Source organism: Pholcus phalangioides, unplaced genomic scaffold, assembly GCF_987345545.1.
Source record: "Pholcus phalangioides strain wild (caught in Gottingen) unplaced genomic scaffold, Ppha-v1.0 ptg000015l_1, whole genome shotgun sequence".
NCBI lineage: Eukaryota > Metazoa > Arthropoda > Arachnida > Araneae > Pholcidae > Pholcus > Pholcus phalangioides.
The window spans coordinates 16,750,440-16,774,623 of record NW_028301608.1 but is presented as its reverse complement, the minus strand read 5'-3'; the positions used below and the strand labels follow the sequence as shown (position 1 = coordinate 16,774,623).

The 24,184-nt window shown below is 33.1% G+C and overlaps 1 protein-coding gene across 1 annotated transcript; it reads right to left on the bottom strand.

Moving 5' to 3' along the window:
- Positions 1-1,741: 1,741 nt before the first annotated feature.
- On the bottom strand, positions 1,742-24,024 carry LOC149075565 (IQ motif and ubiquitin-like domain-containing protein). Its single transcript, XM_089243054.1, has 10 exons — positions 23,831-24,024; positions 22,336-22,483; positions 18,881-19,049; positions 16,577-16,787; positions 15,569-15,744; positions 14,369-14,536; positions 13,185-13,361; positions 4,597-4,860; positions 3,003-3,188; positions 1,742-2,209 (listed from the first exon to the last, which is right to left on the bottom strand). The coding sequence occupies exons 1-10, from the start codon at positions 23,835-23,837 to the stop codon at positions 2,024-2,026; spliced, it is 1,692 nt and encodes a 563-aa protein (XP_089099180.1). The 5' UTR covers positions 23,838-24,024; the 3' UTR covers positions 1,742-2,023.
- Positions 24,025-24,184: the final 160 nt, after the last annotated feature.

Below are 24,184 nucleotides of genomic sequence, written 5' to 3'. Positions count from 1 at the left end.
GTTTAGGAATTCCTTTAATAATTGATGTATCTAAATTGTAATGTAAGAAGATGTTGGGGTATTGTGATGTGAAAACTGAAGAAAAATGTTAATAAATATGAATATGGATATCTTAGCACAAATCAGACAATTGACTACCAATGTAGAAGATGGATGGCCGCATTTTTAGTAGTAGTAGTACTTTTGGACACATCTCAGAAACCCACAAGTATGTGAGTGACAAAATATATAACTCTTTCAATCATATACCAATTAATGAACATTGTTAGATTTTTAGTGGATTGGAAGAAGCCCTTTAAGTCAACTGAGCTTGGTTTCCTGACTTCTATAACACCTGGCCAGCAGAAATGTTCATGCTTTCTGTTGATTAGTGACAAATATGATCACAACCAATGATTAGATGACAATACAACAGGATTAATTAAAGACAAAATGAAATACATGGCATGCGCAAAACCTAGAACGTAAACATCCTACGTGTAGGGAGTAGACACAGTGAAATAGATATGGTTAGAGTTAAACTAACCTGGTTGGTCCACAGAAATACAGCTCAAACTAGACTTTTCTCAAATGTTAGCTCAACTCTACATAGGTGTTTGCAGGGTCTTTTTTGGGGGGGGGATTCACACAAAGGTTTATTGAAAAAAGAGAAAGTAAAGGAAATTTCTTTCAGAGAAATGTAATTTAAGTTACTGATTTCCAAACAGTTTAACATTTTAAAATTCATTAAATTAGCATAAATAATTTATTTCAATATTTCTTAATTTTTGATTACTTTGAGAGGGGAGGGCATGTGTTCCTTATGTCCCCCTCTCTTGTGTATTCCTTTGCAACTCCAACTTGTCTAAGTCATCTTCAAACAGCCAAAGACTCATTCCTGTCTTCTAGTGAGGATGGTTGCGGCGATATTGACTATGGCATTTGATTATAATTCACCTGAACCATTTCTCTTTAGCCCAGAATCTTCTAACTACGTAACAATTTGTAAGAAATTCTCAGGAAAATGTTTACGACAATGTTGTTTAACCTTTTCTCACCTTCAGATCTTATTACAATTTCACAGACTGGAAGAAAAAATGTATAAGAAATAGTTGGCAGACTTGTTGACAGCTGAGACAGAAATAAAAGCCAATGTAGATAGTATTTTATTTATCAAATCTAAAGTTGAAAAAAATCATAGTTTCTCTTGTTAATTTGACATTTGGTGCTTTGTTAGAAAGTTTTATATATCTATGGCCTCTAGTGTGAAAACTTCATAAGTCAGTTTGCTTCAATTTTCCAGGAGAAGAAAAAAACATGCACACTATTGTAACTGCTAGTATGAAATAGAAGTTTTTTCAATTTTAGTGACACATGACTTTTTTTTTTGTTCATTAGTGATGTGCTTTGTCTGGTTGATATGTCTACAGAAAGTAGACAAGAAAAGCTTATTTTCAGGAACAAAAATTGAGATACAAAATTTTCACACTAGGCTATCGATATGTGGTTGCAGTTTTGTTTCTGAGGTACAAAACACATTAACATTTATTCTGTTTCTTTGTTTGGTTCTTACTTCTGACATCGCTTGTTTTTTGCACAAATAGAAAGTTTGATAGCTTCTGCTCCAGAATCATAAATTAGGTGAAATGTTTTGTAGACAGGAAATTCCCCTATGGGCTGGCAGTTGAAGAACTCTGGTTGTGTGATTTAGTAGTGATATTTATTCATGCGTAAAAAACTTCTGATCCCATAATTTTTTTTTAAAGACAATTTTTATTATTTAGTGTTTTTCAGACAAATCTTTTTTTAATTTTTTTGCAATGCTTCTTATCCCACCTTAAAAAAATTACTATCCATAAAAACATTTTTGTTTGTAAATAGTTTCTATAAAATTTGTGTATTTTTCCCCCTTTGACTTGATGTAACAAAAAAAAAAATTACAACAATATATTTGATACATACACACACACAGTAAAAAATATTTTACAATTTTTTTTTTAATTTTGTAAACCTAATCCACAACAGTAATTCAAAATTGGAATGCCTAGAAATTTTCAATCATTTTACTAGAATCATCATTATTGTATTGAGAGTCAAAATAGTAGTCACTGTAAAAGTCTTGATCATTAGATGAAAGGAGATATGGTAAGAACCGTGGGATAGTTGAAAAGTAGTTTCTTGCTTCGATATGTTTCAAATGAACAGACTCACAGAACTCTTTGTCATACATCTGTAAATAAAATAAAATGTGTGTGTGGACTGAAATATTTGGAATTTTAAAGTCAGAAATATTGTAATTATAGTCATTTTATGAATATTTCCATTAAAATACAAAAGAACAATATTTTCAAAATTAATAGTTATTTTTCAGTCAGTTTCCACACTTTATTACTATGATATGGGCCAGGGTGCCGAGCCTAATGGGGACCTCACAAATAATGTAAATTTATTTTGCATAATTTGTTTCCTTTTAAGGGGCCCCAATAAAATGTTGGCCTAGAGAAGGCATGCTATAGCCCTGGCTATGACTCCACCAGAGATGTATGCGGGGAGGTTCTTGGAGGGGCCCATGCCCCCCCCCCCCCGAAACAAAAATTTATATTTCTGTAATAAATTTGAAATATCAAAATAAAATACCCTTTATATGCTATATAAACCAATTTCTGTTAATTTAAATGCTTTTTGAAGGGTGATAACTCAAAATATCTCTGGAAGAAAATTTTTGTGCTCCCTCCAAAGGTCGATCCTGTGTACGCTCTTGTCCCCCCAAATCTAATTTGAAAATTAGTAAGAGCAAATGTGAGTTATTTTATATATCAGCATACCCCCCATGAAAACTGAAGATGCTAATCAGCATTCAGACTTCATGGTAAAAAGAACCGGCGATTTAGATCTTTGAAAGACTTGTCAAGAAACATTGCATGCTTGATATTGTGCACAAATATGCCATCTATGCAACAAGTTCTGTATTATTTGAAAAAGGGAAAAAAATTATTAGGGAAAATAATAAATTTTATTAATACCTTTTTGAAGTCTTCTAACCTATTATGAAGAGCAGCTTCTTCTCTTGTTATGAGCAAACAGTTCCAGGGAGTCCAGTTCCTGAGAATATTCCATCTCACCAGCTCTAGATCTTTCAAAACTGTGAGTCCACTTAAACAACTCTGGCATTTCCAAATTCTTTCCACAAGATAACTTATATCATGGGGCTGAAAAAAGAATAATATGTTAGGTAAGAATTATATGTAATAAATACATACAAGTTGCGATGATTTGATAATCCTTTGTGGTATGAGTACACAAACTCTAGCCTGTCTGGCTCAAAGAATTTTATTCAGCCGGCAAGACAATAAAAAATTTTCATTTTGAAATGTGATGTAAGCTGTGAAATGGAATGTTTTCAGAATTACAGATAAACTGTAAATACAGTAGGCTCTCAATAGCCATGTGCTAATCCAGTCTGCCCAGTAATCCGGTATTTTTAGGTTTATTTTTTTTTATCATAGAAGAGGAAAACATGTCACTGCCAGTGCCATCTTAATGCATAGGCCCACTCGGAGACCTCATGATAATGAAATCTGGTTAAGATTTTCAAGATTAAACATTTGAATTGGTAGGCAGATAGGGGCCTCATTAAAATATATTTACCCATGGGCTTGTGGTGCTCTTAAGACGGCCCTGGTCACTGCATGTTTGTGAGCAGAAGTTTATTTTTCAAATGGACTTTTTTAAATAACTTCCAGTAATCTGGCACACCCTGGTCTGATATATGCTAGAATAGCAAGAGTCAACTGTAGATGTTCATAAATACTTCTGCAGTAGCACAAGTATGTTTGAATATTGCTTTCATCTGTGTTTTCATTCATATTTGGCTCTTATACTATTAGCAAAAGTATGTCTTAGCAGAATGTGGCCCGCAAACTGAAAAATGTTTGTGCATGCATCCCATATGGTCTCCCAAGTCTAGGTTAGGGTAATTTTATTTTATTACTGTGATTTGAAGAAAATGATTGTCTTAAATTCATGTAGAAATCTTAAGCCAGGTTTTTTTTTAAAAATTTTAGCAAGCAAATTAAATTATTCCTTCGAAGTGAAAAAAAATAATGCAGTCTTTCTCAAACTCCATGAGGTCTCCAACTTTTTTTAATTCATATGTGAGTAGATTCTGCCCATCATCAGGAGCATACAGATGTTCATAGGTCTATGTGGTGATTCAGAGACATGTTCAAACTCAAACCAGCATAATGCAATTGCTTAATGCTACTTTTATAGAGTATCTGGGAAAGTCTATCACTATACCTGACGAGAACAAAATTTTGAGAAAGCATGGATTTCTTTTGGGTGCTTACAAGCAACTGGTTGAAGATGCCTAAATTATACTCATTGGTTTTGCTGCTTTCATTTCTCTGTGTTGAAGGGTAAAACTTTGCATACAGAAAAGTTAGAAATATTTCCTTGTGTTGAGTAATTAAAGTTTATAAAAAATTGGTAAATTCAAATTTTAAGAATATCACACTGTTTCATATACTATTCATACATGTATGTTGGTAAAAAAAAATTTCATTAAACTGATTTTAACTAGAAAATTTGTTTTCATTGTTTATAATAAATAAACACCTGAAGCAGATGTACTATTCCAGACATCATCGATTTTTTCTCCTCTTCTGTTATTAAGATCCTCAGCATTCTTTTGTATATTTCAAGGTCTTTACGCATCCAACCCTCATTTTGGAGGTATCTGCATTTCTTGCATTTTGTAGAGCGCTGCTTCAATACACTGCAGTTGGCAGCTTCATCGAGTGAATCAGCTGGCAATATATAGTATTCACTGCATGATGAACACAGCAAGATCAAGGGTGTTTTGTTATCAACTTTACGTAACTGTAATAAAAGCAATATCAGTCAAAGTTATTTCACATTTATTGCTGAATAATAAATACCTAAAAAAATACAGATGAAAATAAGGGACTTAAGATTCAAAAACGAAATCTGGAGAAATTTTCTGTTATTTTGTGCAAAGAATGTATGAATTATTATTTTTATCAAAGGGATGTGTAAAAATTTGATCAGCATAGTTATGAAAATATTATTGTGGCAAACATGTAGAATTAAAGCTATAGAAAAGGTACGGCACATCTTTTTCTCCCTTTTCTCAGTCTGAATTTCTGTATGCCAGAAGTGAAGGCAGCATGTCAAAAAAGGGAAGTTTTACAGGACAGTCGTTTAAAGATTTTTGTTTAGTACAGAACGCCTCTCTCTCTATGAAGAATTGTTTGTAATATATTGTAATTGCAATATTTGTAATATATTGTAATTGCAATATTTGTAAATATTGTTTTAATATGTCTGCTATTTATTGAATAAGGATTTAGTGTCCTATACTAATGTGTAGCATGATGAAAGCACTGCAAATTAATAGCGTTATTCCAATATTGATGAAAATGTGTTGTTCACCTCCGGCATACAGATTTAGATTATTCAAAATAAGAAAAGTTAGGAAAGGTAAAATATAGTTTAACTGTAGGAAAATTAGAGAAAATTCTCTCCCGAAGAAATTTTAAATTACTGACCTTGAAAAACATTTTAAATCAGAAATTTATTAAGGTATACAACATTTAAAACATCATTTTGGAAGAAAATAGATTTTTTTCCCCGTTTTTCAAGAAAACCCCATTTTTTGTGATTCTAAACCAGGCCTTGATTTGCTTATATGATGTTTAGAATCGAAGTTATGTCCACTTTGGTGTTGCGTTTTTACATCAAGTAATCTGTAAATGAAAATTTTAAAGGCAGTTTATGAAGAATGTTATTTTTTGACATTTTACTTGAGTTTGAAACATGATTTTTAAACATCTATTGATGGTGTCATTGCAAAATTTTAATGTTATATTTTGCCATTTATTGTTAAGGATTATAAACCAAAATCTAAGGTGTATTAAATGTATTTGTCTAATTGCAAGTGTTTTATATACATGATATGTTGAGTGGCATTTCAAAAAATTCCCATGTACACATCAAATGGAGTGAAATTATACTTTTTTGCCAAAATTTGGGATTCAAGTCAGAATGAAAATGGTACATAAATGAAATATTTTAACATTAAAGAGTATAGAGAATAATTAAGGTTAAACCTAAACTTTGTGTGAATGAGAAGTATTATAAATTAGAGTCGTATAAATGTGGTTCCACCGTAAATAAGTGATTTCCAAATTCTCTGGAAATATGATTTCCTGTTCCAGAAGGCTCCAAAATGTCGAGAATTTTGAAACCCTAACCCAGTGATGATTAGTTTTTGATGTGCACCTTCATGAATATTATTTTGGGCTCTTGACACATTCCACTGTAATTATTTCATTTCGAAAGTTGAAAAAATAATGAAAAGACCCAAGGTGCAGATACCTACCAGGCCTTCAGATCAGTGATTTTTGAATGGATACACCATGAAAGTTAATGAAATATGCTGTACAAAAATGGGAATCGGTACTAGTGTGTGTGTGCTTGTCTGACGTGAATGCATTTAACTTTGAACAAAAGGAGTCCTATAATATTATGCCATGACTGCTTACAGTCATACCAATTTTTACAGACATTTACATTAACCCTTTCATACCAGAGCATTCATTTTTTGGAATTTTCAAAATGTTTTTGTGCACTCTTGATACTCAAAAAAATTCATTAATTATGCCAAGTAAATGACAGCAAATCTTTATTCTTTCAATTTTTTGTTCAAATTTTCAATTTGATAGAAAAGTTGTGTGAAGAAATAAAGAAATATGTTAAATTTTTTCAGCCAAGATGATGCAGGATATATAATTCATCTTCACATACAATTTTTTTTAGAATTTTATCAACTTCAAGTGCTGCCCTCTGATGAAAGCCCCTACAGTTTATATTCACTATATTTTTAACGCAAAACTTATGCAATCCTTTAAGTTTGGTTTCAATGTTCAACTCCCTGAGGTCAAAAGAAAAAATTCTGAAGTGAGAAAAAAAGCAACCACACACATTTGTGGCACCAGGGTCCAAAAGGGTTAAGTCATATAATCTTACAAAGCACCTTATTGCATATGTTAAATTTTGCATCTGATAGGTTTAAGGGGCCGTTCAAGTATTGTTTCAGCAATTTTTCAGCCATTTTTGACCCCCCCCCCCCTGTGAGCAAAAGTCAGCAAAACTCTGACCCCCTGTCAGTAAAATTTATTCATCCCTAACTCATACCTCCTATCACATATTGTTGGGATGAGAGACTGTACACAGGAAGGGGGGGGGGAAACATAGGAAAGCTCCTGCCCCCCAAACGATCAAAACATTTTTAAAAATAAAAATTGTAAAAGAAAATACCTTTATATGTTATTATAATCAATTTATGTTAATTTCAATGCTATTCGAAGGCTAAGAACTCAAAATTTTTTAAGAAATTCATTGTGACTCACCCTCTAATCCATATAATAATAAATCCTTGGTTGCATGGACTGAATGGGCCTAAGGCATTATCTGACGTGGCCTGCCCCTCTCCACCTTAATTTAGTAAAAATGAACTAAGCAGCACATTTACAGATCGCTTAGGTGACCCATGGCACAATTCCAGAGTATTTAGGTGGCCCATGGCACATTTTTCAGATCACACAAGTAGGCCCCGTTGCACATTTTTCATCACTTAAGTGACCAGTGACAAAGTTCTAGAACACTTAAGCAACCCCCCAGTGCATCTCTATGTTTCATATTTTTATAAAGGGTGGTTGGTAACATAAGCATCATCCAACCCCCCCCCCCCCCCCCCGCCGACCTTGTCAGAAAAAGGACCATTGCAAAAATAAAATTCAGAGAAATTATCCCAAAATGTATATAAATAAATCTTTCATCATAAAGTAAAAAAAATCATGAGCAAATGAGTTTTCAATCACTTTTGAATGAAGTATTACCATATTTTAACTTGTATACTGAACCACTTTTTGGCGAAAATTGAGTCCCGAAAATAGGAGACGTTTCTTATACATGGATAGCAATTTAGATATACAATAAAAACACCCATGGGCAGCCACCTCTGTTTCTTGGCCAACTTTCCTTTGTAGCCAGTTTTTCACAGAATGGACAATAAGCTCCATAGACATAATACAAAAATCACCCTTATTCCGCAACCACCTCTGCATGTGGTCAACGGCTGACCTGTCCGCTGCCATTTCTTTATAGATAAGAGTTAAAAAAACAAGTTTTTGTTTTTTCTTCCCAATGCATTCTAAGCTGATAGTAGTTCTCTTTGTATAACCTTATAATCTCTTTGTACATACACATAAATACCTTTTTGGATCGATCAGATTTTCTGCTCATATGTGACGCTATCAGGTTTGAAACATTTGTTAATAGGATGACAAAGGATAATAGTATATGTTTGCTGCTAGCTGATAAGACAATTTAAAAATTTGCTCCTGGGGTGATGGGGTAAACCAGACAAATAATCTATGATCTTTACTGAATAGGTAAAGGATGTGGAAGCTTCTATTGTACCTCGCAGCGATTCAGTAGAACGACAGTGGGGGAGTAAAAGAAATATGAGGAAAGAACAGATTCCCTGATACTATAGATTAAGGAATTGATAAGATGATTTGGTATTTCAAGTTCTGCATAAAATACAGTGAAACCTTGATATGCGTAATGATACAGGACAAAGAAAAATATTTTTGTAGAGGAATTATATCGTTATAGCTGCAGGCAATATTATCACCATGTGTCATCAAATTTATTCTGCTGTTGACAACTTTTGTAAATCGAAGTTCTTAGTATCACTAAAAATGTGCTTTTGAATATTTATTCACTTCTACTACTTAACCATACATGCACCTTGTACACATATTCCTCTACAGAACAGCACTTGAGCGCTCTGACAACCCCAAGAGCTATGCTGGTGATAGCTTAGCTACTGGTAGGGCCTCCCAAGCCGGACAGGTCTTCGTGGGGTAGGAGCCAGACTAAGAGAGGTGCCTAAGAGATGGTAGACTCTGATTACAAACTACCCTGACACTGGGCAGCAGCAATGTCAGTACTGGTCTTTGACCAGATAGCTATTCACAGAAATGTGGATAGTACTGCGAGAAGAAAGCAATGGCAAGCTACTTCTCATCACTGCCAAGAAAACTTATCGATAAAAAAGAAAATGTCATGTTGCCGGAAGATGGCCCCCAGGTCAGAAAGCAACCACTTTATTACTGGGAAGATGCAAGAAGACTATCCTGGTGGATCCTGGTCTTTTGACCATAATGACGTAGATAGATCAAAGTCTTTAGGAATTTTATCTAATGATGAAAGAAACACTAGGAAATCTTTGAGTTTAACAAAGGAAAAATACAGGATGGAACATGGAATGTTAGAAGTATGAATAATGGAAAATTAGAAGTTGTAAAGAAAGAAATGGGAAGAACACTACAGACAGACATTCTCAGAGTACGCAAACTGAAATGGACTGGTGCGGGATTCTTTCAGTCAAATGACTATAAGATTTATTACTCTGGACATGAAAATCATAGAAAAAATAGAGTAGCACTAATTATTTAAAATAACATTGATGCATCTGTGTTAGGGTACAACCCTGTTAATGATAGAATTATGTCAATCATAATAAAAAGTAGTCAAATAAATATAACGATCATCCAAGTATATGCGCCAACAACTGGTGCTGAAGAAGAAGTTAGCGATGAATTCTATAATGTACTACAACAAATTATTGATCAAACACCCAGTAAAGATATGTCGATGATCATTGGGGATTTAAACGCAAATTGTTGGAGATGTGGCAGTTCCAGGTACAACAGGAAACTTTGGGCTTGGAAATAGGAATGAAGCTGGACAAAAGTAAATTGAATTCTGTTCATCAGGAAAGATGTAGAGACTTTTCTTAATTCAAAATGCAGACATATTGAAGAAGACAGTATACTAGAGAGAACAAGAAACCTCTACAGAAGGATTAATGAAATCACAGGCAATTTTAATCCACATTTCAGTATCATAAAAGGCAAAAATGGAAATGTCTTGAACTCTAAAAAAGACAATGTAAACTGATGGAAAGAATACACAGAAAATCTTTATATGAAATCAGATGGAAAGATAATAAATAGCAATAAAGAAATAAATTGTGAACCACCAGTTACAAAGGACGATGTCAGATGGGCAACAAATCAACTCAAGAATTGCAAAACTCCAGGTATTGACGATATTCCAGCTGAGCTTCTGAAAAAGGCAGATGAAAATATTATCGATGCACTAACATCACTCTGTAAACAAATCTGAGACAAAATAGAGCGGCCCAAAGACTGGAAAAGATCTATATTCGCACCCATTCACAAAAAAGGTGATCTTAGAGAATGCTCCAATTACAGAACAATCTCCCTAATACCACATGCTAGCAAGATTATTAGCTGAAAATTATTCAGAAAAGACTCGAAACCATTATAGAAAGAGAATTAGCAGTGGAGCAAGCAGGTTTCAGAAAAAACGGGGGAAACTATATTTGTTTCATTGATTATACAAAGGCCTTTAACTGTGTTGATCATGATAAGCTTTGGGATATTCTTGGAACAATGGGAGTGCCTAATCACCTCATCTGCTTGATCAGAAATGTATATATTTATCAAGAGGCAAGTGTGAGAATAAACTATGGCCTAACTGAATGGGTTGGAATTGAAAAAGGGGTTCGTCAAGAATGCATCCTTTCCCCAAACTTATTTACTCTCTATAGAGAATATACAGTATAATGAGAGCATCCGATGTAGAGGAATTAGAAGCTGGTGTTAAAATTGGAGGAAGAGTGATCAACAACCTTAGATATGCTGATGACACAACTCTGATGCCAGAATCTGAAGAGGACTTGAAGAACATTATATCAAGAGTAAAAACAGAAAGTGAGAAGCTTGGACTCTCTACCTAAATACAAAAAAAACAAAGATCATGACTACAGCAGATATTCAAAGTTTTCAACTAGATGGCGAAAGTTTGAGATTGTGGACAGATTTGATTTCCTAGGATCAAAGAATTGTAAAAGAGGGAACTTGCACAGAAGAAATAAAAAGATGAGTAGTGCTGGTTAAAACAGCCATGCGAAAGCTTAATATAATAATGAAAGACAAAAATGTATCAATGAAAACAAAAATGTATCAATGAAAACAAAAATGTATCAATGAAAACAAAAATGTATCAATGAAAACAAAAATGTATCAATGAAAACAAAAATGTATCAATGAAAACAAAAATGTATCAATGAAAACAAAAATGTATCAATGAAAACAAAAATGTATCAATGAAAACAAAAATGTATCAATGAAAACAAAAATGTATCAATGAAAACAAAAATGTATCAATGAAAACAAAAATTAGAATTATAAATGTGTTGGTCTTTCCTGTCTTTATGTATGATTGCGAGAGCTGACACTATAGAAAGCAGATAAGAAAATAATTCATTCCTTCGTTCTGGAGGAGGATGCTTAGAATTCCATGGACAGCTAAAAGGACTAACAAATCAGTTATCGAAGAAGTCAAGGCTAACTATTCTCTAGAAGCAACAGTCATTAAACAGAAACTCTCTTACTTTGGCCATATCATGTATACAGAAGGCTCACTAGAAAAAATGGTAATGCTCGGAAGAATGGAGGGAACGAGAGGGAGAGGCAGACCAAGCACTAGATGAATAGAAGGGGTGTTGCAAAGCACTAGAATGAAGCTAGCACAACTGAGCCATGCTGTGAATGACAGGCCAGCTTGGAGAGCCATGATCTATGTAGTCACCAGGAGTTGAAATCGACTCAATGGTTCCTAACAACACAACAACTACTTAACCATACATGCACCTTGTACACACATTCCTCTACAGAATTTCTAACGAATCGGCACATGCCGTAATGTGTGTTCTGAGTGCATGTGAGGTGCATAATATTTTAATTGATTAGCTGACAAAAGAAATTCAGTTAGATGTGTGTATTGCTCCTATAAATGGGTTTATTGCAATACACTTTGGTTGTATCACACAAAAAGCAGCGATGCCGAACACTTTTGGTGATTAGGTCAATACCAATATTATTAGACATCCTCAGAAAAATTGAAATATGTCAGATGAAAAATATACTGAAGGATATTTTGAGCAGAAAATAAATAAAAATAATAAACATTGTAGCAGCTTCAAAATGTTCCTAAAAATATATTGTTATAGAGGGGGGTTAGTAAAGGATGTAGTTGTATCGATAGAAGTTTAACATTACAGACTATAAGTTATTCCAAACAAGATTTGAAAAAAATGCTGTTGATAATAAAATTTCAATCAATTTCAAAGTTGAATAATAAATAATGTATGCTGGTGACCATACTTCTGCTGAAAAATTTCAGCTTCAGTTCGGAAATCACTCATAGTAAATAAGGTAACTCGTATTCTGTTGAACACAATAGCTTAATATTCTATTTTGTGTTTTGTGCACTGAGTAATCATGATTTCTTATGTTTTAACTATTAACATCTGGAAGAGCTAGCACAAATCAAATGTAAGGTCATTACTCCTTTCCTAAACAATTTAAAATTTTGATATAATTTGAAAGCTCTCTGTTTTTTATTGCTATAAAATTATAATACTAATCAAATAAATAATGCTCATCAATAATAATTGCTCAATAATAATTGCTCAATAATAATTGCTCATCAAATAAATAATAGAACACTGCAGATTTCTTTATATGTTTAATTTTTTTCCCTCAAAAAAAGGAAGAGAGGAAATCAGACAGAAAATCAATACGAAATATTTGGTTTTTGGGCATGTAAATAAGTTGAGCATAAGATTTTTCTGTGGCATTGGAAACTGATATTTTGATATGGTTCCCTCTGAAATGAGTTTTTCCTGTCGTACAATCTCTATTTGTCAGTCACATCTGTAGACGGCCACTTTTTTGGGGAACACCAACTGGCTGCCTTAGAGGAATTTCACTGTATCATTTAATCTTTTTTCCAAATTTTAAGCCCAAAAAACCCGGGGGGGGGGGAATTTTCTTTATACACAAGTGTTCCTTATACATGTTAAAATACGGTATGTTTACAAAATAATTATGAGTAAGTATTTTATTTTTTAAATATTCATATTTGTACTGGTTCTGAAAATTGAAATTAATTGTTTAAATTCTTAATTCAGTATCCATTATCTTTCTAATGAAACACTAAAGATATTTTTAGCTACTGACCCGAAGTAGATTCTGCATCTCTGGGTTGAAAGCAGGTTGACGGATGAATTGCCACACCAAGTTTCTGATGCGAAGTCTTAGTCCAGCAAGATGATTTTCCACTGTTTTTCTTTTCAATAAATCTATCTCTCTGTCTGCCAGGGATATGATATTGGAGGTCAAAGAACATTTGTAGAGCTGAAATGAAAGATTCAATGTGATCAACTAGTGAAATATCTGCAAATTAATTGTTTGCATAAGGGTAACAGTTCTCCAATAAAAAAAACAAAACTTAAGTTAATTAAAAGCATTGAAGTTTATATTTCAAAGTTGAATAATAAATAATGTATGCTGGTGACCATACTTCTGCTGAAAAATTTCAGCTTCAGTTCGGAAATCACTCATAGTAAATGAGGTAACTCATATTCTGTTGAACACAATAGCTTAATATTCTATTTTGTGTTTTGTGCACTGAGTAACCATGATTTCTTATGTTTTAACTATTAACATCTGGAAGAGCTAGCACAAATCAAATGTAAGGTCATTACTCCTTTCCTAAACAATTTAAAATTTTGATATAATTTGAAAGCTCTCTGTTTTTTATTGCTATAAAATTATAATAGCTCATCAATTAAATAATAGAACACTGCAGATTTCTTTATATGTTTAATTTTTTTCCCTCAAAAAAAGAAAGAGAAGATATTTAAATTATATTTCACTAGCTATAATACCCAGCGCTGCTCCGGTTTTCTTAAATTTCTGGGAGGATTGAAAAAGTAATAATAAAGTATTATACATAATACTGACGGCATTAAAGAAGTGACAAATGTAAATGCAGAAATGCATTGCTAGGGAACCACGGTAACCAAAGTAAACATTCTGAAAGTGATTGTTGAGACCCAGAAACCATTGTTGCCTAACAGTTTTTGGCCGATTTCAGGCATTTGCTCTGAGAAACTTTTAAAGTAACCTATTCATTCACCTATCATTCAATCTGGGCTGTGTTTGGTATATATGCAAATTTTGCTGATAATCGATCTAAAATTGTAGATTTATATAGAGAATACACACACACACAGAAAATCAATTATATATATATATATATATAGATTACTTTTAGAAATGCTTATATGCATTTCAAGTCCACAAATTTATCATTATGCACACACATTGTTTGCTGAAATGTGTGAAGAAGGTGATAGTACCATCATAATCTCTCTCAGCTGTTTCAAGGCAGCCATTCTGTCTTCAGAGACCAGCTTCGGTTTGCACAATGTAGTATACAAATTCCGTAAAACTCTAGCTTGCTGAGTCCAACTGTTTTCGACTGGAATTGGCCCCTTATATGCTTTCCATATTTTTGGAGCTGAAGCCTAAACATGGAAATAAATCATAGAAAAATTATAATATCACTGATGAACAATCTTAAACCTATCAAAATGTTTTGGTAGAAATTAATTAACCCTTTAAGTGGCATAGCAAAAATCACTGAACTCCTTATAAAATGCCATATCTTTTTCAATTGAGTAGACTTTCTTCTGATTTTCAGCAGATGCTAATTGAGGGGTATAAAAAAGCAAACTAGTTTCTCAAGCAATGAAACATTTAAAAGCTAGAGAGGTTCTTTTTCTTTTTTCTTATATCTCTGCATCAATTTTATTCATTCACAATGTTTTCTATGAATTCTATATGATAGCAAGAACAATGCTTGGATCCAATGAGAAATTAGTTATTCATTTAAATTAATTATTATATCAATATAAATTTACTGAATTGATTTTTATACAAGTTAATCAATGTGCAATTGTTTTTTTTCTTCATTGTGCTGATTCAATATCTTAACCAACCTGTCTCCAGTCATCAATTTCCATTTTTCAAAAATTTCGAGGCTTTTTTCCACGTGATTAATCTACCTCAGACATTTGACTGTGTGAACAGAACCAAATTTAGGTTTGATGGGAAGGGCCCTAAGCTATTGGAAAATAATGGGACACGTTTTATGTCCAACTCCAGCTGTCCCACGTCAAGTGACAAACTGTCACAGTTTTTGCGTGTTTTCAAAGCACCAACACTAATATTCTCAACATGTTGAAATTTTATCTTAGTTTGAAATTTTATGAGGCTCTCTGCAGATCTCAGGGTCCTGGGCTGCAGCCTGTCAATCCCAAGAAAATCTGGTACTGTGCATGAATGTTAATGTATTAGGAAAACTTACTAATTATTTAGTTAACGCCTATCTAAGCATTTCTGTAATAATGAAAATTAATTCCTTAAGTTTTTTAGTGCAAAATGCTAATTTTGAACCTGAAATATGCCACTGTTTGAAAGCTTATTTTATCACACAAAAAAAGAGGAAAAACTTATTACAATACCAAAAAAACCCAACAGGATAAGCAATTACATACCTTTGAAAGAAGCTTATGTCTTCGGTCAAGTGCTTCAGATGCAGTGACATCTAACCTTTTGCCACTCATCTCTTTAATTTTTTCTGCTTCTTGATTCAGTAGTGTGTATAGACACACTTTTAGCTCTGCACCTGTTTTTGTAGATTTCAGTGTCTGTGACTGCTCTACCCACCATTCTGGAAAACCATTGAAGTAACAAATAAAGTAATTATAAGAATCATGCAAAATGAAATCCAGTGTATGAAAAAGAGTTTCTGAAACATCTGAAGTAGTCATTAAACTTTTATTCAACTACTTTTCTAGTACCTCATCTATTGGGAAGAATTATATGCATATTACAGTCCATATCATATGTCCGAAGTCCAATTTCTTTATGAAATGGCTGGTGACTAGTGGGTCATTTTGCAAAGTTACTAGCGTCTGAAATTTTGGACGTGTGAAGCGGCTGGCTACTTCATTAGACCTAGGACTGCACTGATTGACATATACACTTTTATTCTTTAGAATAGCCCTAGCAACTACATCCCTCGAAAGAAAGAGATGGGCAGCTGTTGTATATACTATGGTCTACCCACACACAGGGCTTGACTTTGATATGACAGTGCCCTGGGCAAATCAGAAGTCCCTGTGACTAGGGTAAATAATGTTCGGTTTGTCAGTAAATATATATGCTTGAATTTTTTAGAGCCCTCAAAATCATGGGGCCCTGTGCAAGTGCCCCACTTGCACTTGTGGAATTTGGGCATTGGGTCTACCATTACATAAAGTCAAATCAGAAGGCTATGAATTTATTTAATATTTTTTTTTTTTTTTTTGAAAAAATTAGTGGGGGGAATCTATCTTTACAGAAAGTTTCTCGACTAATTAAGTTAACACAAATGATTTAAAATATTATATATAGTAGTCATATTGATGGTGACATTATTGTTCTAATAACATGTTTCTAGTTTAGTCTTTAAACACTACTTACTAACTAAAAAAAAAGACTGTAAAAGACAAGCTAGTTACTTTGAATTTCGCTGAACAGCAATGTGAAATCATCTTTGGTGTTAGGGTATTTCTTACGATATTCCAACTCATTAAGCCATTTTATTTCTTCTAGTTTTCTCAGTTTAAGTTGTTCATCTTCCCATAAGATGCGATTGAGAAGTTCTTCTTTCATGGCTTTGTAAAGCTTCCTAACAGTCCAACCTCTGAAATATTTCTGAATTGTGATGGTCTAAAAAAATAAAATGGGTGAAGAAAATATTTTAGTTTTACATTTCATAAAAAAATTTGAAGTTAATTACAACAACATTCATTCTCACATATTATGTAAAATTTAATTATCACTTGTATTTTTGTCTTACGAGCCACATTTGTGTTAGGTCATTGTACACAACATACAGAATACTGATATTGTAACAAAAATATCCTAACAAGCAGGGCTGGACAAATCCCAGGTGCCAGATCACCCTGACGACTTCTGTATGAAAATCCTTCCTGATGAAAATCTGTATTGTGCCTAAAATTTTATACACGTGGTTACTGACCAAAATTTCCTGATTTCATTGTGCTACATATTTTAACATGGGAAAAGTAAAAAAAAATAATTTAAAACCGTTTTTGTCTCCTAAAAAAATTGGGCTGGCACCTAATATTGTTATCAATTTGCTAAGCCCTGTTATAAGCCTTAGATGTCAGATTAGAGTCTTAGTGCAATGATTCTCAAAATAAAATGAGGAGGCTTGTTTCCTACATGGCTCTATTTTTAAAACACTAATAAACACTCTTTCAAAAGATGCAAATTTTAATAAATAATGTGTTTGCAGAGGTTTAACTGTTTGAAGGCCAGACATTTTTCCAAAACCCATAAAAAAATATAAACAGATGGTCTCATTATAAATACACCGCGCTGGAAAGGGATGAGACATTGTTTTTCTCTTTTGAAAATATGCCTCAAAAACAGAATGCATCTTATTAGTACTATATGTTTGATTGAACATACATATCGTTTATATGAAAGAAAGCAAGCACATCTTTTACTAGGCAAATGCATTAAGAACCTCAATTAACTGAAGCATGTGACCAGACCACGGTCATAATGTATCTTCCTGACATTTCATTGTTATGTGGCAAGTTTCAATAACAAATTGAAGAGAGTTATTCCAGTGGGCAGCAACTAAAAGACTCAAAGATGGTGAGTCAATTGAGAAAGTCACTGGAATATGTTGTTAGAAATACCATAACCGGTGACTAGAAACAACATTAAGAATAAATTGAAGAATTTTGGTGTAAGGTTTCCTAAAAAATGCTTTTAAAAAAGAAAATGCATGTTAAGAAAAAAGGTGATAAGAGACCTTCACAGTGCAATAGGTTGACTTGAAAAATTTGAGATGCGGCACATCATTACAGAGTTGGATGTGTATGATGACAACCATAATCATATAACTGGACTAAATAAATTTATCTGTGGTCAGCAGGCTGTTATTTTTTCACATTTTTGGTAGTTAGCTCTATTAACCAAGTTTCTTAATATCAAAGGTGACTCCAGACTCATTCCCCACAATACAGTGTTCTACTGTATTGTCATACAGTATATTGTCGTAGAAGATATTGTCATAGTTGAATTCCATGTAATATCTCAGGTAAAGTTATTTGGATTTAAAATGGTGGCCACTATAATTCAACATTTGATGATGTCAATATAAAGTAATGACAGAACTTCTATGTATAATTGGATAACCTCTTCAAACCTGAGCCAAAACTGGCTATTAAAAAAAAATTTTTTTTTTGATTTGTATTTATTGTATGTCAAAATACCCTTTAAAGAAGGAAATAAAATGCAATTAGTTAATTAGGGTTGATATCTTTACTAGGACCATTTGAGTTAGGTACACATAAGTGTACCTCAGGTCTTGAAAACTAATCTTTAAAACCGTTAAAAAAAGGAAGCTTTAACCTCTGGAGCAGAGAAGTAGTTATAAAAATGTTTTTTGAAAAACTTGTTTTGCATGTGTTTGTATACGTTTTGTGAATTTTTTATTCATCTGTTTCTGAAATATGAACTAATCGATGAAAAAAAAAACCACTTTACTGTGAAATTATATTTGAAGGAAGAAATTCAGAAAAATGCAGTACATTAAACTTTTCTAGTCTGTTGGGTCATGGGTAAGGAAAGTTGCATTGAACATGATAAATGATTTTTCAAGACGATTGCTAAACAGCTTGGAAATTTCATATTTTAGATCTAACACTGCCATGAAAGTCTCAGACTTCAAATTTAGGTAATGTAATCAATTTCCTTTTACATAACAACATTTCAATACTCACCGCTTCCAATCTTTTTTTGGCAATGCTGTCAGCTGACTCGTATACTCCCGTCGCAAAAACAATTTTATCTCTTTCTTTTGGTATATAAATATTAGGGACCTCCACTTGTGTGAAAGCATGATGAGCAGTCTGTTGTTCTCCGTCTACCATTTCTGCAGTTTGGGTGCTTCTATGAAATCAACAGGTAAGTGAGGAAAAACATAGCAAACTAAATATTTTAGAATAATAAGATGGTTGTAACAATGCATGAGTATAATACAGGTTATATTATAATAATGTGGTAATGTGTGTGTGTGGATTTTAATTGAATGAAAGATTTATTATTTTTAATGTTTCTCATTGGTGTTCTGCTATTAGAATTCATCTACAATGAACACAAGTATGATATATTGTAAATTCTTAAGTTTTTCTTTCAGCTTTATTTTGAATTAATTCATAAAAGATTAAACTGATGTTCATATCAAGAAAATTACAAAAAATTCAAGCTTTTCTATAATAATAACTAAGTGCAGTGTCATTTTCTATGACAACTCAGTTTCTAAAAGAATTACTTCGAGGATTCAAAGAGTGTGTATTTCTGGTTCATGCAGCTTATGTAGAAGTGTAGCAAAAAAGACAAATGGGAATGAGTAGTACCAAAATTTAATGCATTATCTAAAATCATGTTTGTATAGCAAAATGTGTTTTAGAATGACGTACTACTAGTACTAAACCGCACCTTACATATATTACCCTGAGGAACTTCAGATGATTTGGTGCATGTGGGAATGTATGATACATCTAATAGAAAGTTTGTTCCTGAGTAGGGTTACCAGTTTCAAGAACTGAGAAAGGAGGAGGCCTGCATCAGCACACTCAGTAATGTCACTTTCTCCAATTCTCACAACAGATGACACCACTATTCTGACCAATAAAACGCCACAACAATAATTTTTCTTAACTAACACAGAACTGCAAAAAAAAACCAAAACAGGATTATTCTGGGAATTTCAATAGCTATTCTGTCAATCTGGGGGAAAAAACAAAAACAGTCATGCCAATGAAGAGAGATATATTTCAAAGTGAAAAAAATTTTGCTAAGAAAAAAATATTATTCTAGAAACCTGAAAAGGAGGACAAAGGGTGAATTTTCCAAAACCTTGAAGGATCTTAAAATGACATAAAAAAGGCAATGTCTGGTAACCTTATTCCCAAGGAATGCTGGCAATGTGTTCAAGAAGTGCTGCTATCTGTTTTCCGAATTCTGAAGCATAAACTCGTCTGGTTAATCTGCCCGCAGTGTAATGCATGAATTTGTAAATGTTGTAAGTTTTAGAATGTGCTACCATATCCATGTCTCAAATTGGTTTTTACCTTAAATCAAATTTTGGCTAAGAGGGGCCAATTGCTTTTGACATGTCCCCATCCTAACTGTAAGAGTTGATTATCTCTGAAATCCCCCATTCCTGCCCAAAGAGTGATGTTGGATGAGGGATATCTGTTTAAATTTCGAAATTTTGTAGTACTGCTGCTGTAACAAGACTTGATGGTAAGGCAGGGCTGTAACTAGGATTTTTTCTGCCCCCACAACTTTAAAATTTGATAATATTACAATCACTTTGTTTGTTTCCACCTAAAACTGCTACCTTGGAGCAGTTGCCATACCCCTTGCCCCTTCGTTTTCCGGCTCTGAGCCAGCTACAGGCGAACCTCAATAGCTCGATGCCCAAGAGTGCCAATAAGCATGCCAAGTTAACCACATTTTAATTGATCTCACCTTCACTATGTTTTAATATCATTTATGCATGCATGTATATTTGTATATAGTGTAACAATGTTCTATTCGATCATCTTTAAACTGACAAAAACATTATCTGTAATTTTTTATGAAAAATTTCAGAATAATCTCGAATTTGGGTGAAAAAAAGCATAGCATCAAAATATGTTATTTGTAAATGAGCAGTGCAATTTTTGAAAATTAAAAAAGTTTTAGAGAGAGATAGATGGCTTTTTCTCAGCGTGAGATATCAAGGAAACAGTTATTTTCTGGATATTATGCTGAGGTGAACTCGGAAAGAAAAGTCTCCGCCGGGATTTGAACCAATTGCTCTTGCATACCGGGCAAGCATGCTACTATCTACACCACTGGAGACATGACCCTACCTTCCTTATTTCACGCACTGTGGCGTGAGGCACTGAAGTAGAGGCATTAATTAATAGCCTCTCTTAACTTCAGGAAATGGCCCCCAGGTGGGACGGTTTAGAGAGAGATAGATGGCTTTTTCTCAGCGCGAGATATCAAGGAAACAGTTATTTTCCGGATATTATGCTGAGGTGAACTGATGAATTTTCTTTCCGAGTTCACCTCAGCATAATATCCGGAAAAGAACTGTTTCCTTGATATCTCGCGCTAAGAAGGTTTTCTTATTCAAAAATTTTGATCTATCTCACTCAACCACCTTCTCGTTCAAAAATTTTGGATATCATTCACACCTACTTGTGACTTGTAGTCCACAGGTCAAGTTTTGAGGTTTCAAACAGTAGCAAGTGAGCCTATCCCAAGGTGTGGGGGGGGGGGGTATCTTCATAAAAAATAAAGAAATAAAGAACTGTTGAAATATATACACAAGAGCAATGTTGCAAACATTTATGGATTTGGTCAAATGCATGGGCAATTTAAAAAAATAGTAATTAAATTAGTTTTTAAAAAATTAAAAGCACAAATTGTAGTCGACTTAAGTGGGGTTTAGCCATCTTGTGTTGAGTTAGTGAAGTTTTCCCTCCATTCAATTTAGTATTGTGTAATTATTGGAATAACAAATGTCGAGTTATCAAGGAAGTCAAGTTATTGAGGTTCTACGTATTTGCAATTTACAGTAAGAAAATTATGCAAAAACAACTTCTGTTGCTCCGTTGCTGCACTTGTAGGAAGATGCTGATACTTGTTTTTTTACAAATTTAAAAAAAAGATCACGCTATGAGATATCATGTGAAAAAGTAAAACATTCATTCTAGCTTCTAGCTTTTTTCACTTAATCTAGTTATTTATGAGAAAAAAAGATGAATTCACTTTCATTGGTTTAGAACAGTGCTTCTTAACGTGTGCATTGCAGCTCCTAGGGATATCGCCAACCTTTGTCAGGTATGTCGCAATAAGCTGAAGACATGTGTGCCTATTTATGCTTTGAAGTGGGTTTTTTTTTTTTTTGGGAAATATCTACCAAACTATTCTGGTGAGCTGTAGATGAACCATAAATTTTTCAAGGGAGTTGTGACTGACAAAAAATAACGTATGCCACAAAATTGTAACTATCAGTTTATGACTCTAGAAGCCATCATGATGTGTAGTCTTGTTTATCAGGTGTTTGTATAGAAAGCTAAAAGTGTTAATCCTTAGTCTTGCTTCACTCCTAAGAATTTAACTGAGCAAAGACCTTAAAAACTAATTCAAAGACAAACTAGTCAACACATAATACCTGTTGAACCTCTCGATTATGGGATATTTCCAAGGGGGTGGAAGAGTTTGAACTTTTGCATGGTGATACACTTGACCAGTCAGTTTGTTTCTGTAGCCGCCTAAGAATGGCTTCTTTTGTTTCTCTGGAGCTAACTCAATGTTTTCTTCTGCAAAAAAAAAGAGAAAAAAGTTATTGTTGATCCTGATGATGGGGTGCATCTTAATGCCTTATTTTCCTGCCTCTAATGAGAACCAGAACTAATTACAGTCAGTTCATGGTAAGTCAAATTATGATAACTTAAATGTCTGTTTTAGTCAAAGTTTCAGTCAGCCATAGAACTTTTTCCATATTTTAGTATTAAAATTTTTTCTTAACTTGAATTTTTGGGAATGAAAGAAATTTAAATTTAAGCAATAGAGTTTAGCATTTAACATAGAATTTAGCATTTAGCAATAGAATGAGCTAGCTAGCTAACCTTTTAACACTGAAAAACACCCTGGACAGATCTTACAGATCTCTTGGGAATATGTGAGGCTCATGTTATTTTATTTAAAAAAATTATTTTTTGAATATTTTATTTTTTGTTTTTCATTTAAAAAGAATTTATCATTTAGCAATAGAATATAACATTTAGCGATAGAATTTAGTGGATTCATTTGTCTGCTTGCAAAAAAATGATTTTTTCACAAAAAAAAAGATATAAAAGAGAAAGACAGTAAAAAAATCTCAGCATTTTTTGACAAAATAATCTTGTATATACTTTATTTATTATTTGTTTCATTTATATGAGTATCGTGTATGCGCCCATTTACACAGCATGTACATCTAGTTTGTTTCTAATTTTTTTCATTCAGTAATCAGATATGATTTAATTAGAACAACTGATCTTTTTTGAATATCTTCACCTCCAATAGTTTGACATATTTTACTAATATGATATTCATTAATAGTGCTGTTATTTTAATAAATTTCTTTCTTTTTCCCATTCTCAAATCAGAATTTCCTATAAGTCGAATTAATGATAACTTGACGTCCACCACTGCACATTAGACTGCAATTAATACTTTATATCACCCACGAATAAATGACTGGGCTCACTTTAAAAAAAAATGGCTAATCAAAAATATAAGGTGCCATGTAATAAAGTTTCATAGAAGACGAGGAAAGAAACAAGAAAAAAAAAATGAAATTTCAATGAAGAACAACAATCAAGGAGTTTTGTTTTAGCTCAATCAGAAGTTTTTAAATTTGCAATTTAACGCAAAATTCCACGAAACATGTTTGAATACATTCATTCGCATTGTTTTTCTCTCATATATATAAAAAAGAAAAGACCAGTATTATGTAATATCTAAGATATATATATCTCTCTCTCTCACGATTAATCACCAGTTAGAAATTTTCACATCTATTTGAACAACTTTAAAACATATACATTTGTAACATTTTTTTAGATTTATTCAAAAAGTACATTTCTGAAATAAGATGTAAATAATGACTTGTATGTACTGACCTGGCATTTTTCCAACTGTTCATTGAAGCATCGATTTCTCTCTTCCTCTATTTGAAATAATGAAACTCCGTGGGATTTGGTGATTTTTTTTCCACTTTGAATTTGTGTCTTTTCAGGTCATCGCCTCCTATTCACTTGTTGAGGGAATCGGCACCCGTGGTTGCCATAACAACCATCATCTAATCAACGCCGATATTTCTGGTGAGGAAAAAAAAAAAAATTAATTTCCCACCACTCTTGACTTGACTATGAAATAAACTTGACTTGACTATGTTAGGTCTGTTATGTTACTTTTCGTGACTGCAATTTATCGGTCATCTTTTGCTCTGAAAGCCAGCAAAACTGCACTGAGTT

Excerpts from the sequence above, each read along its gene's own strand:
- LOC149075565 (XM_089243054.1), bottom strand. Across the intron at positions 13,362-14,368 it reads AGCTGAGAGAGATTATGATG|CTCTACAAATGTTCTTTGAC; the intron begins GTACTATCACCT and ends CTTTCATTTCAG. Across the intron at positions 3,189-4,596 it reads GAATAGTACATCTGCTTCAG|CCCCATGATATAAGTTATCT; the intron begins GTGTTTATTTAT and ends TTCTTTTTTCAG.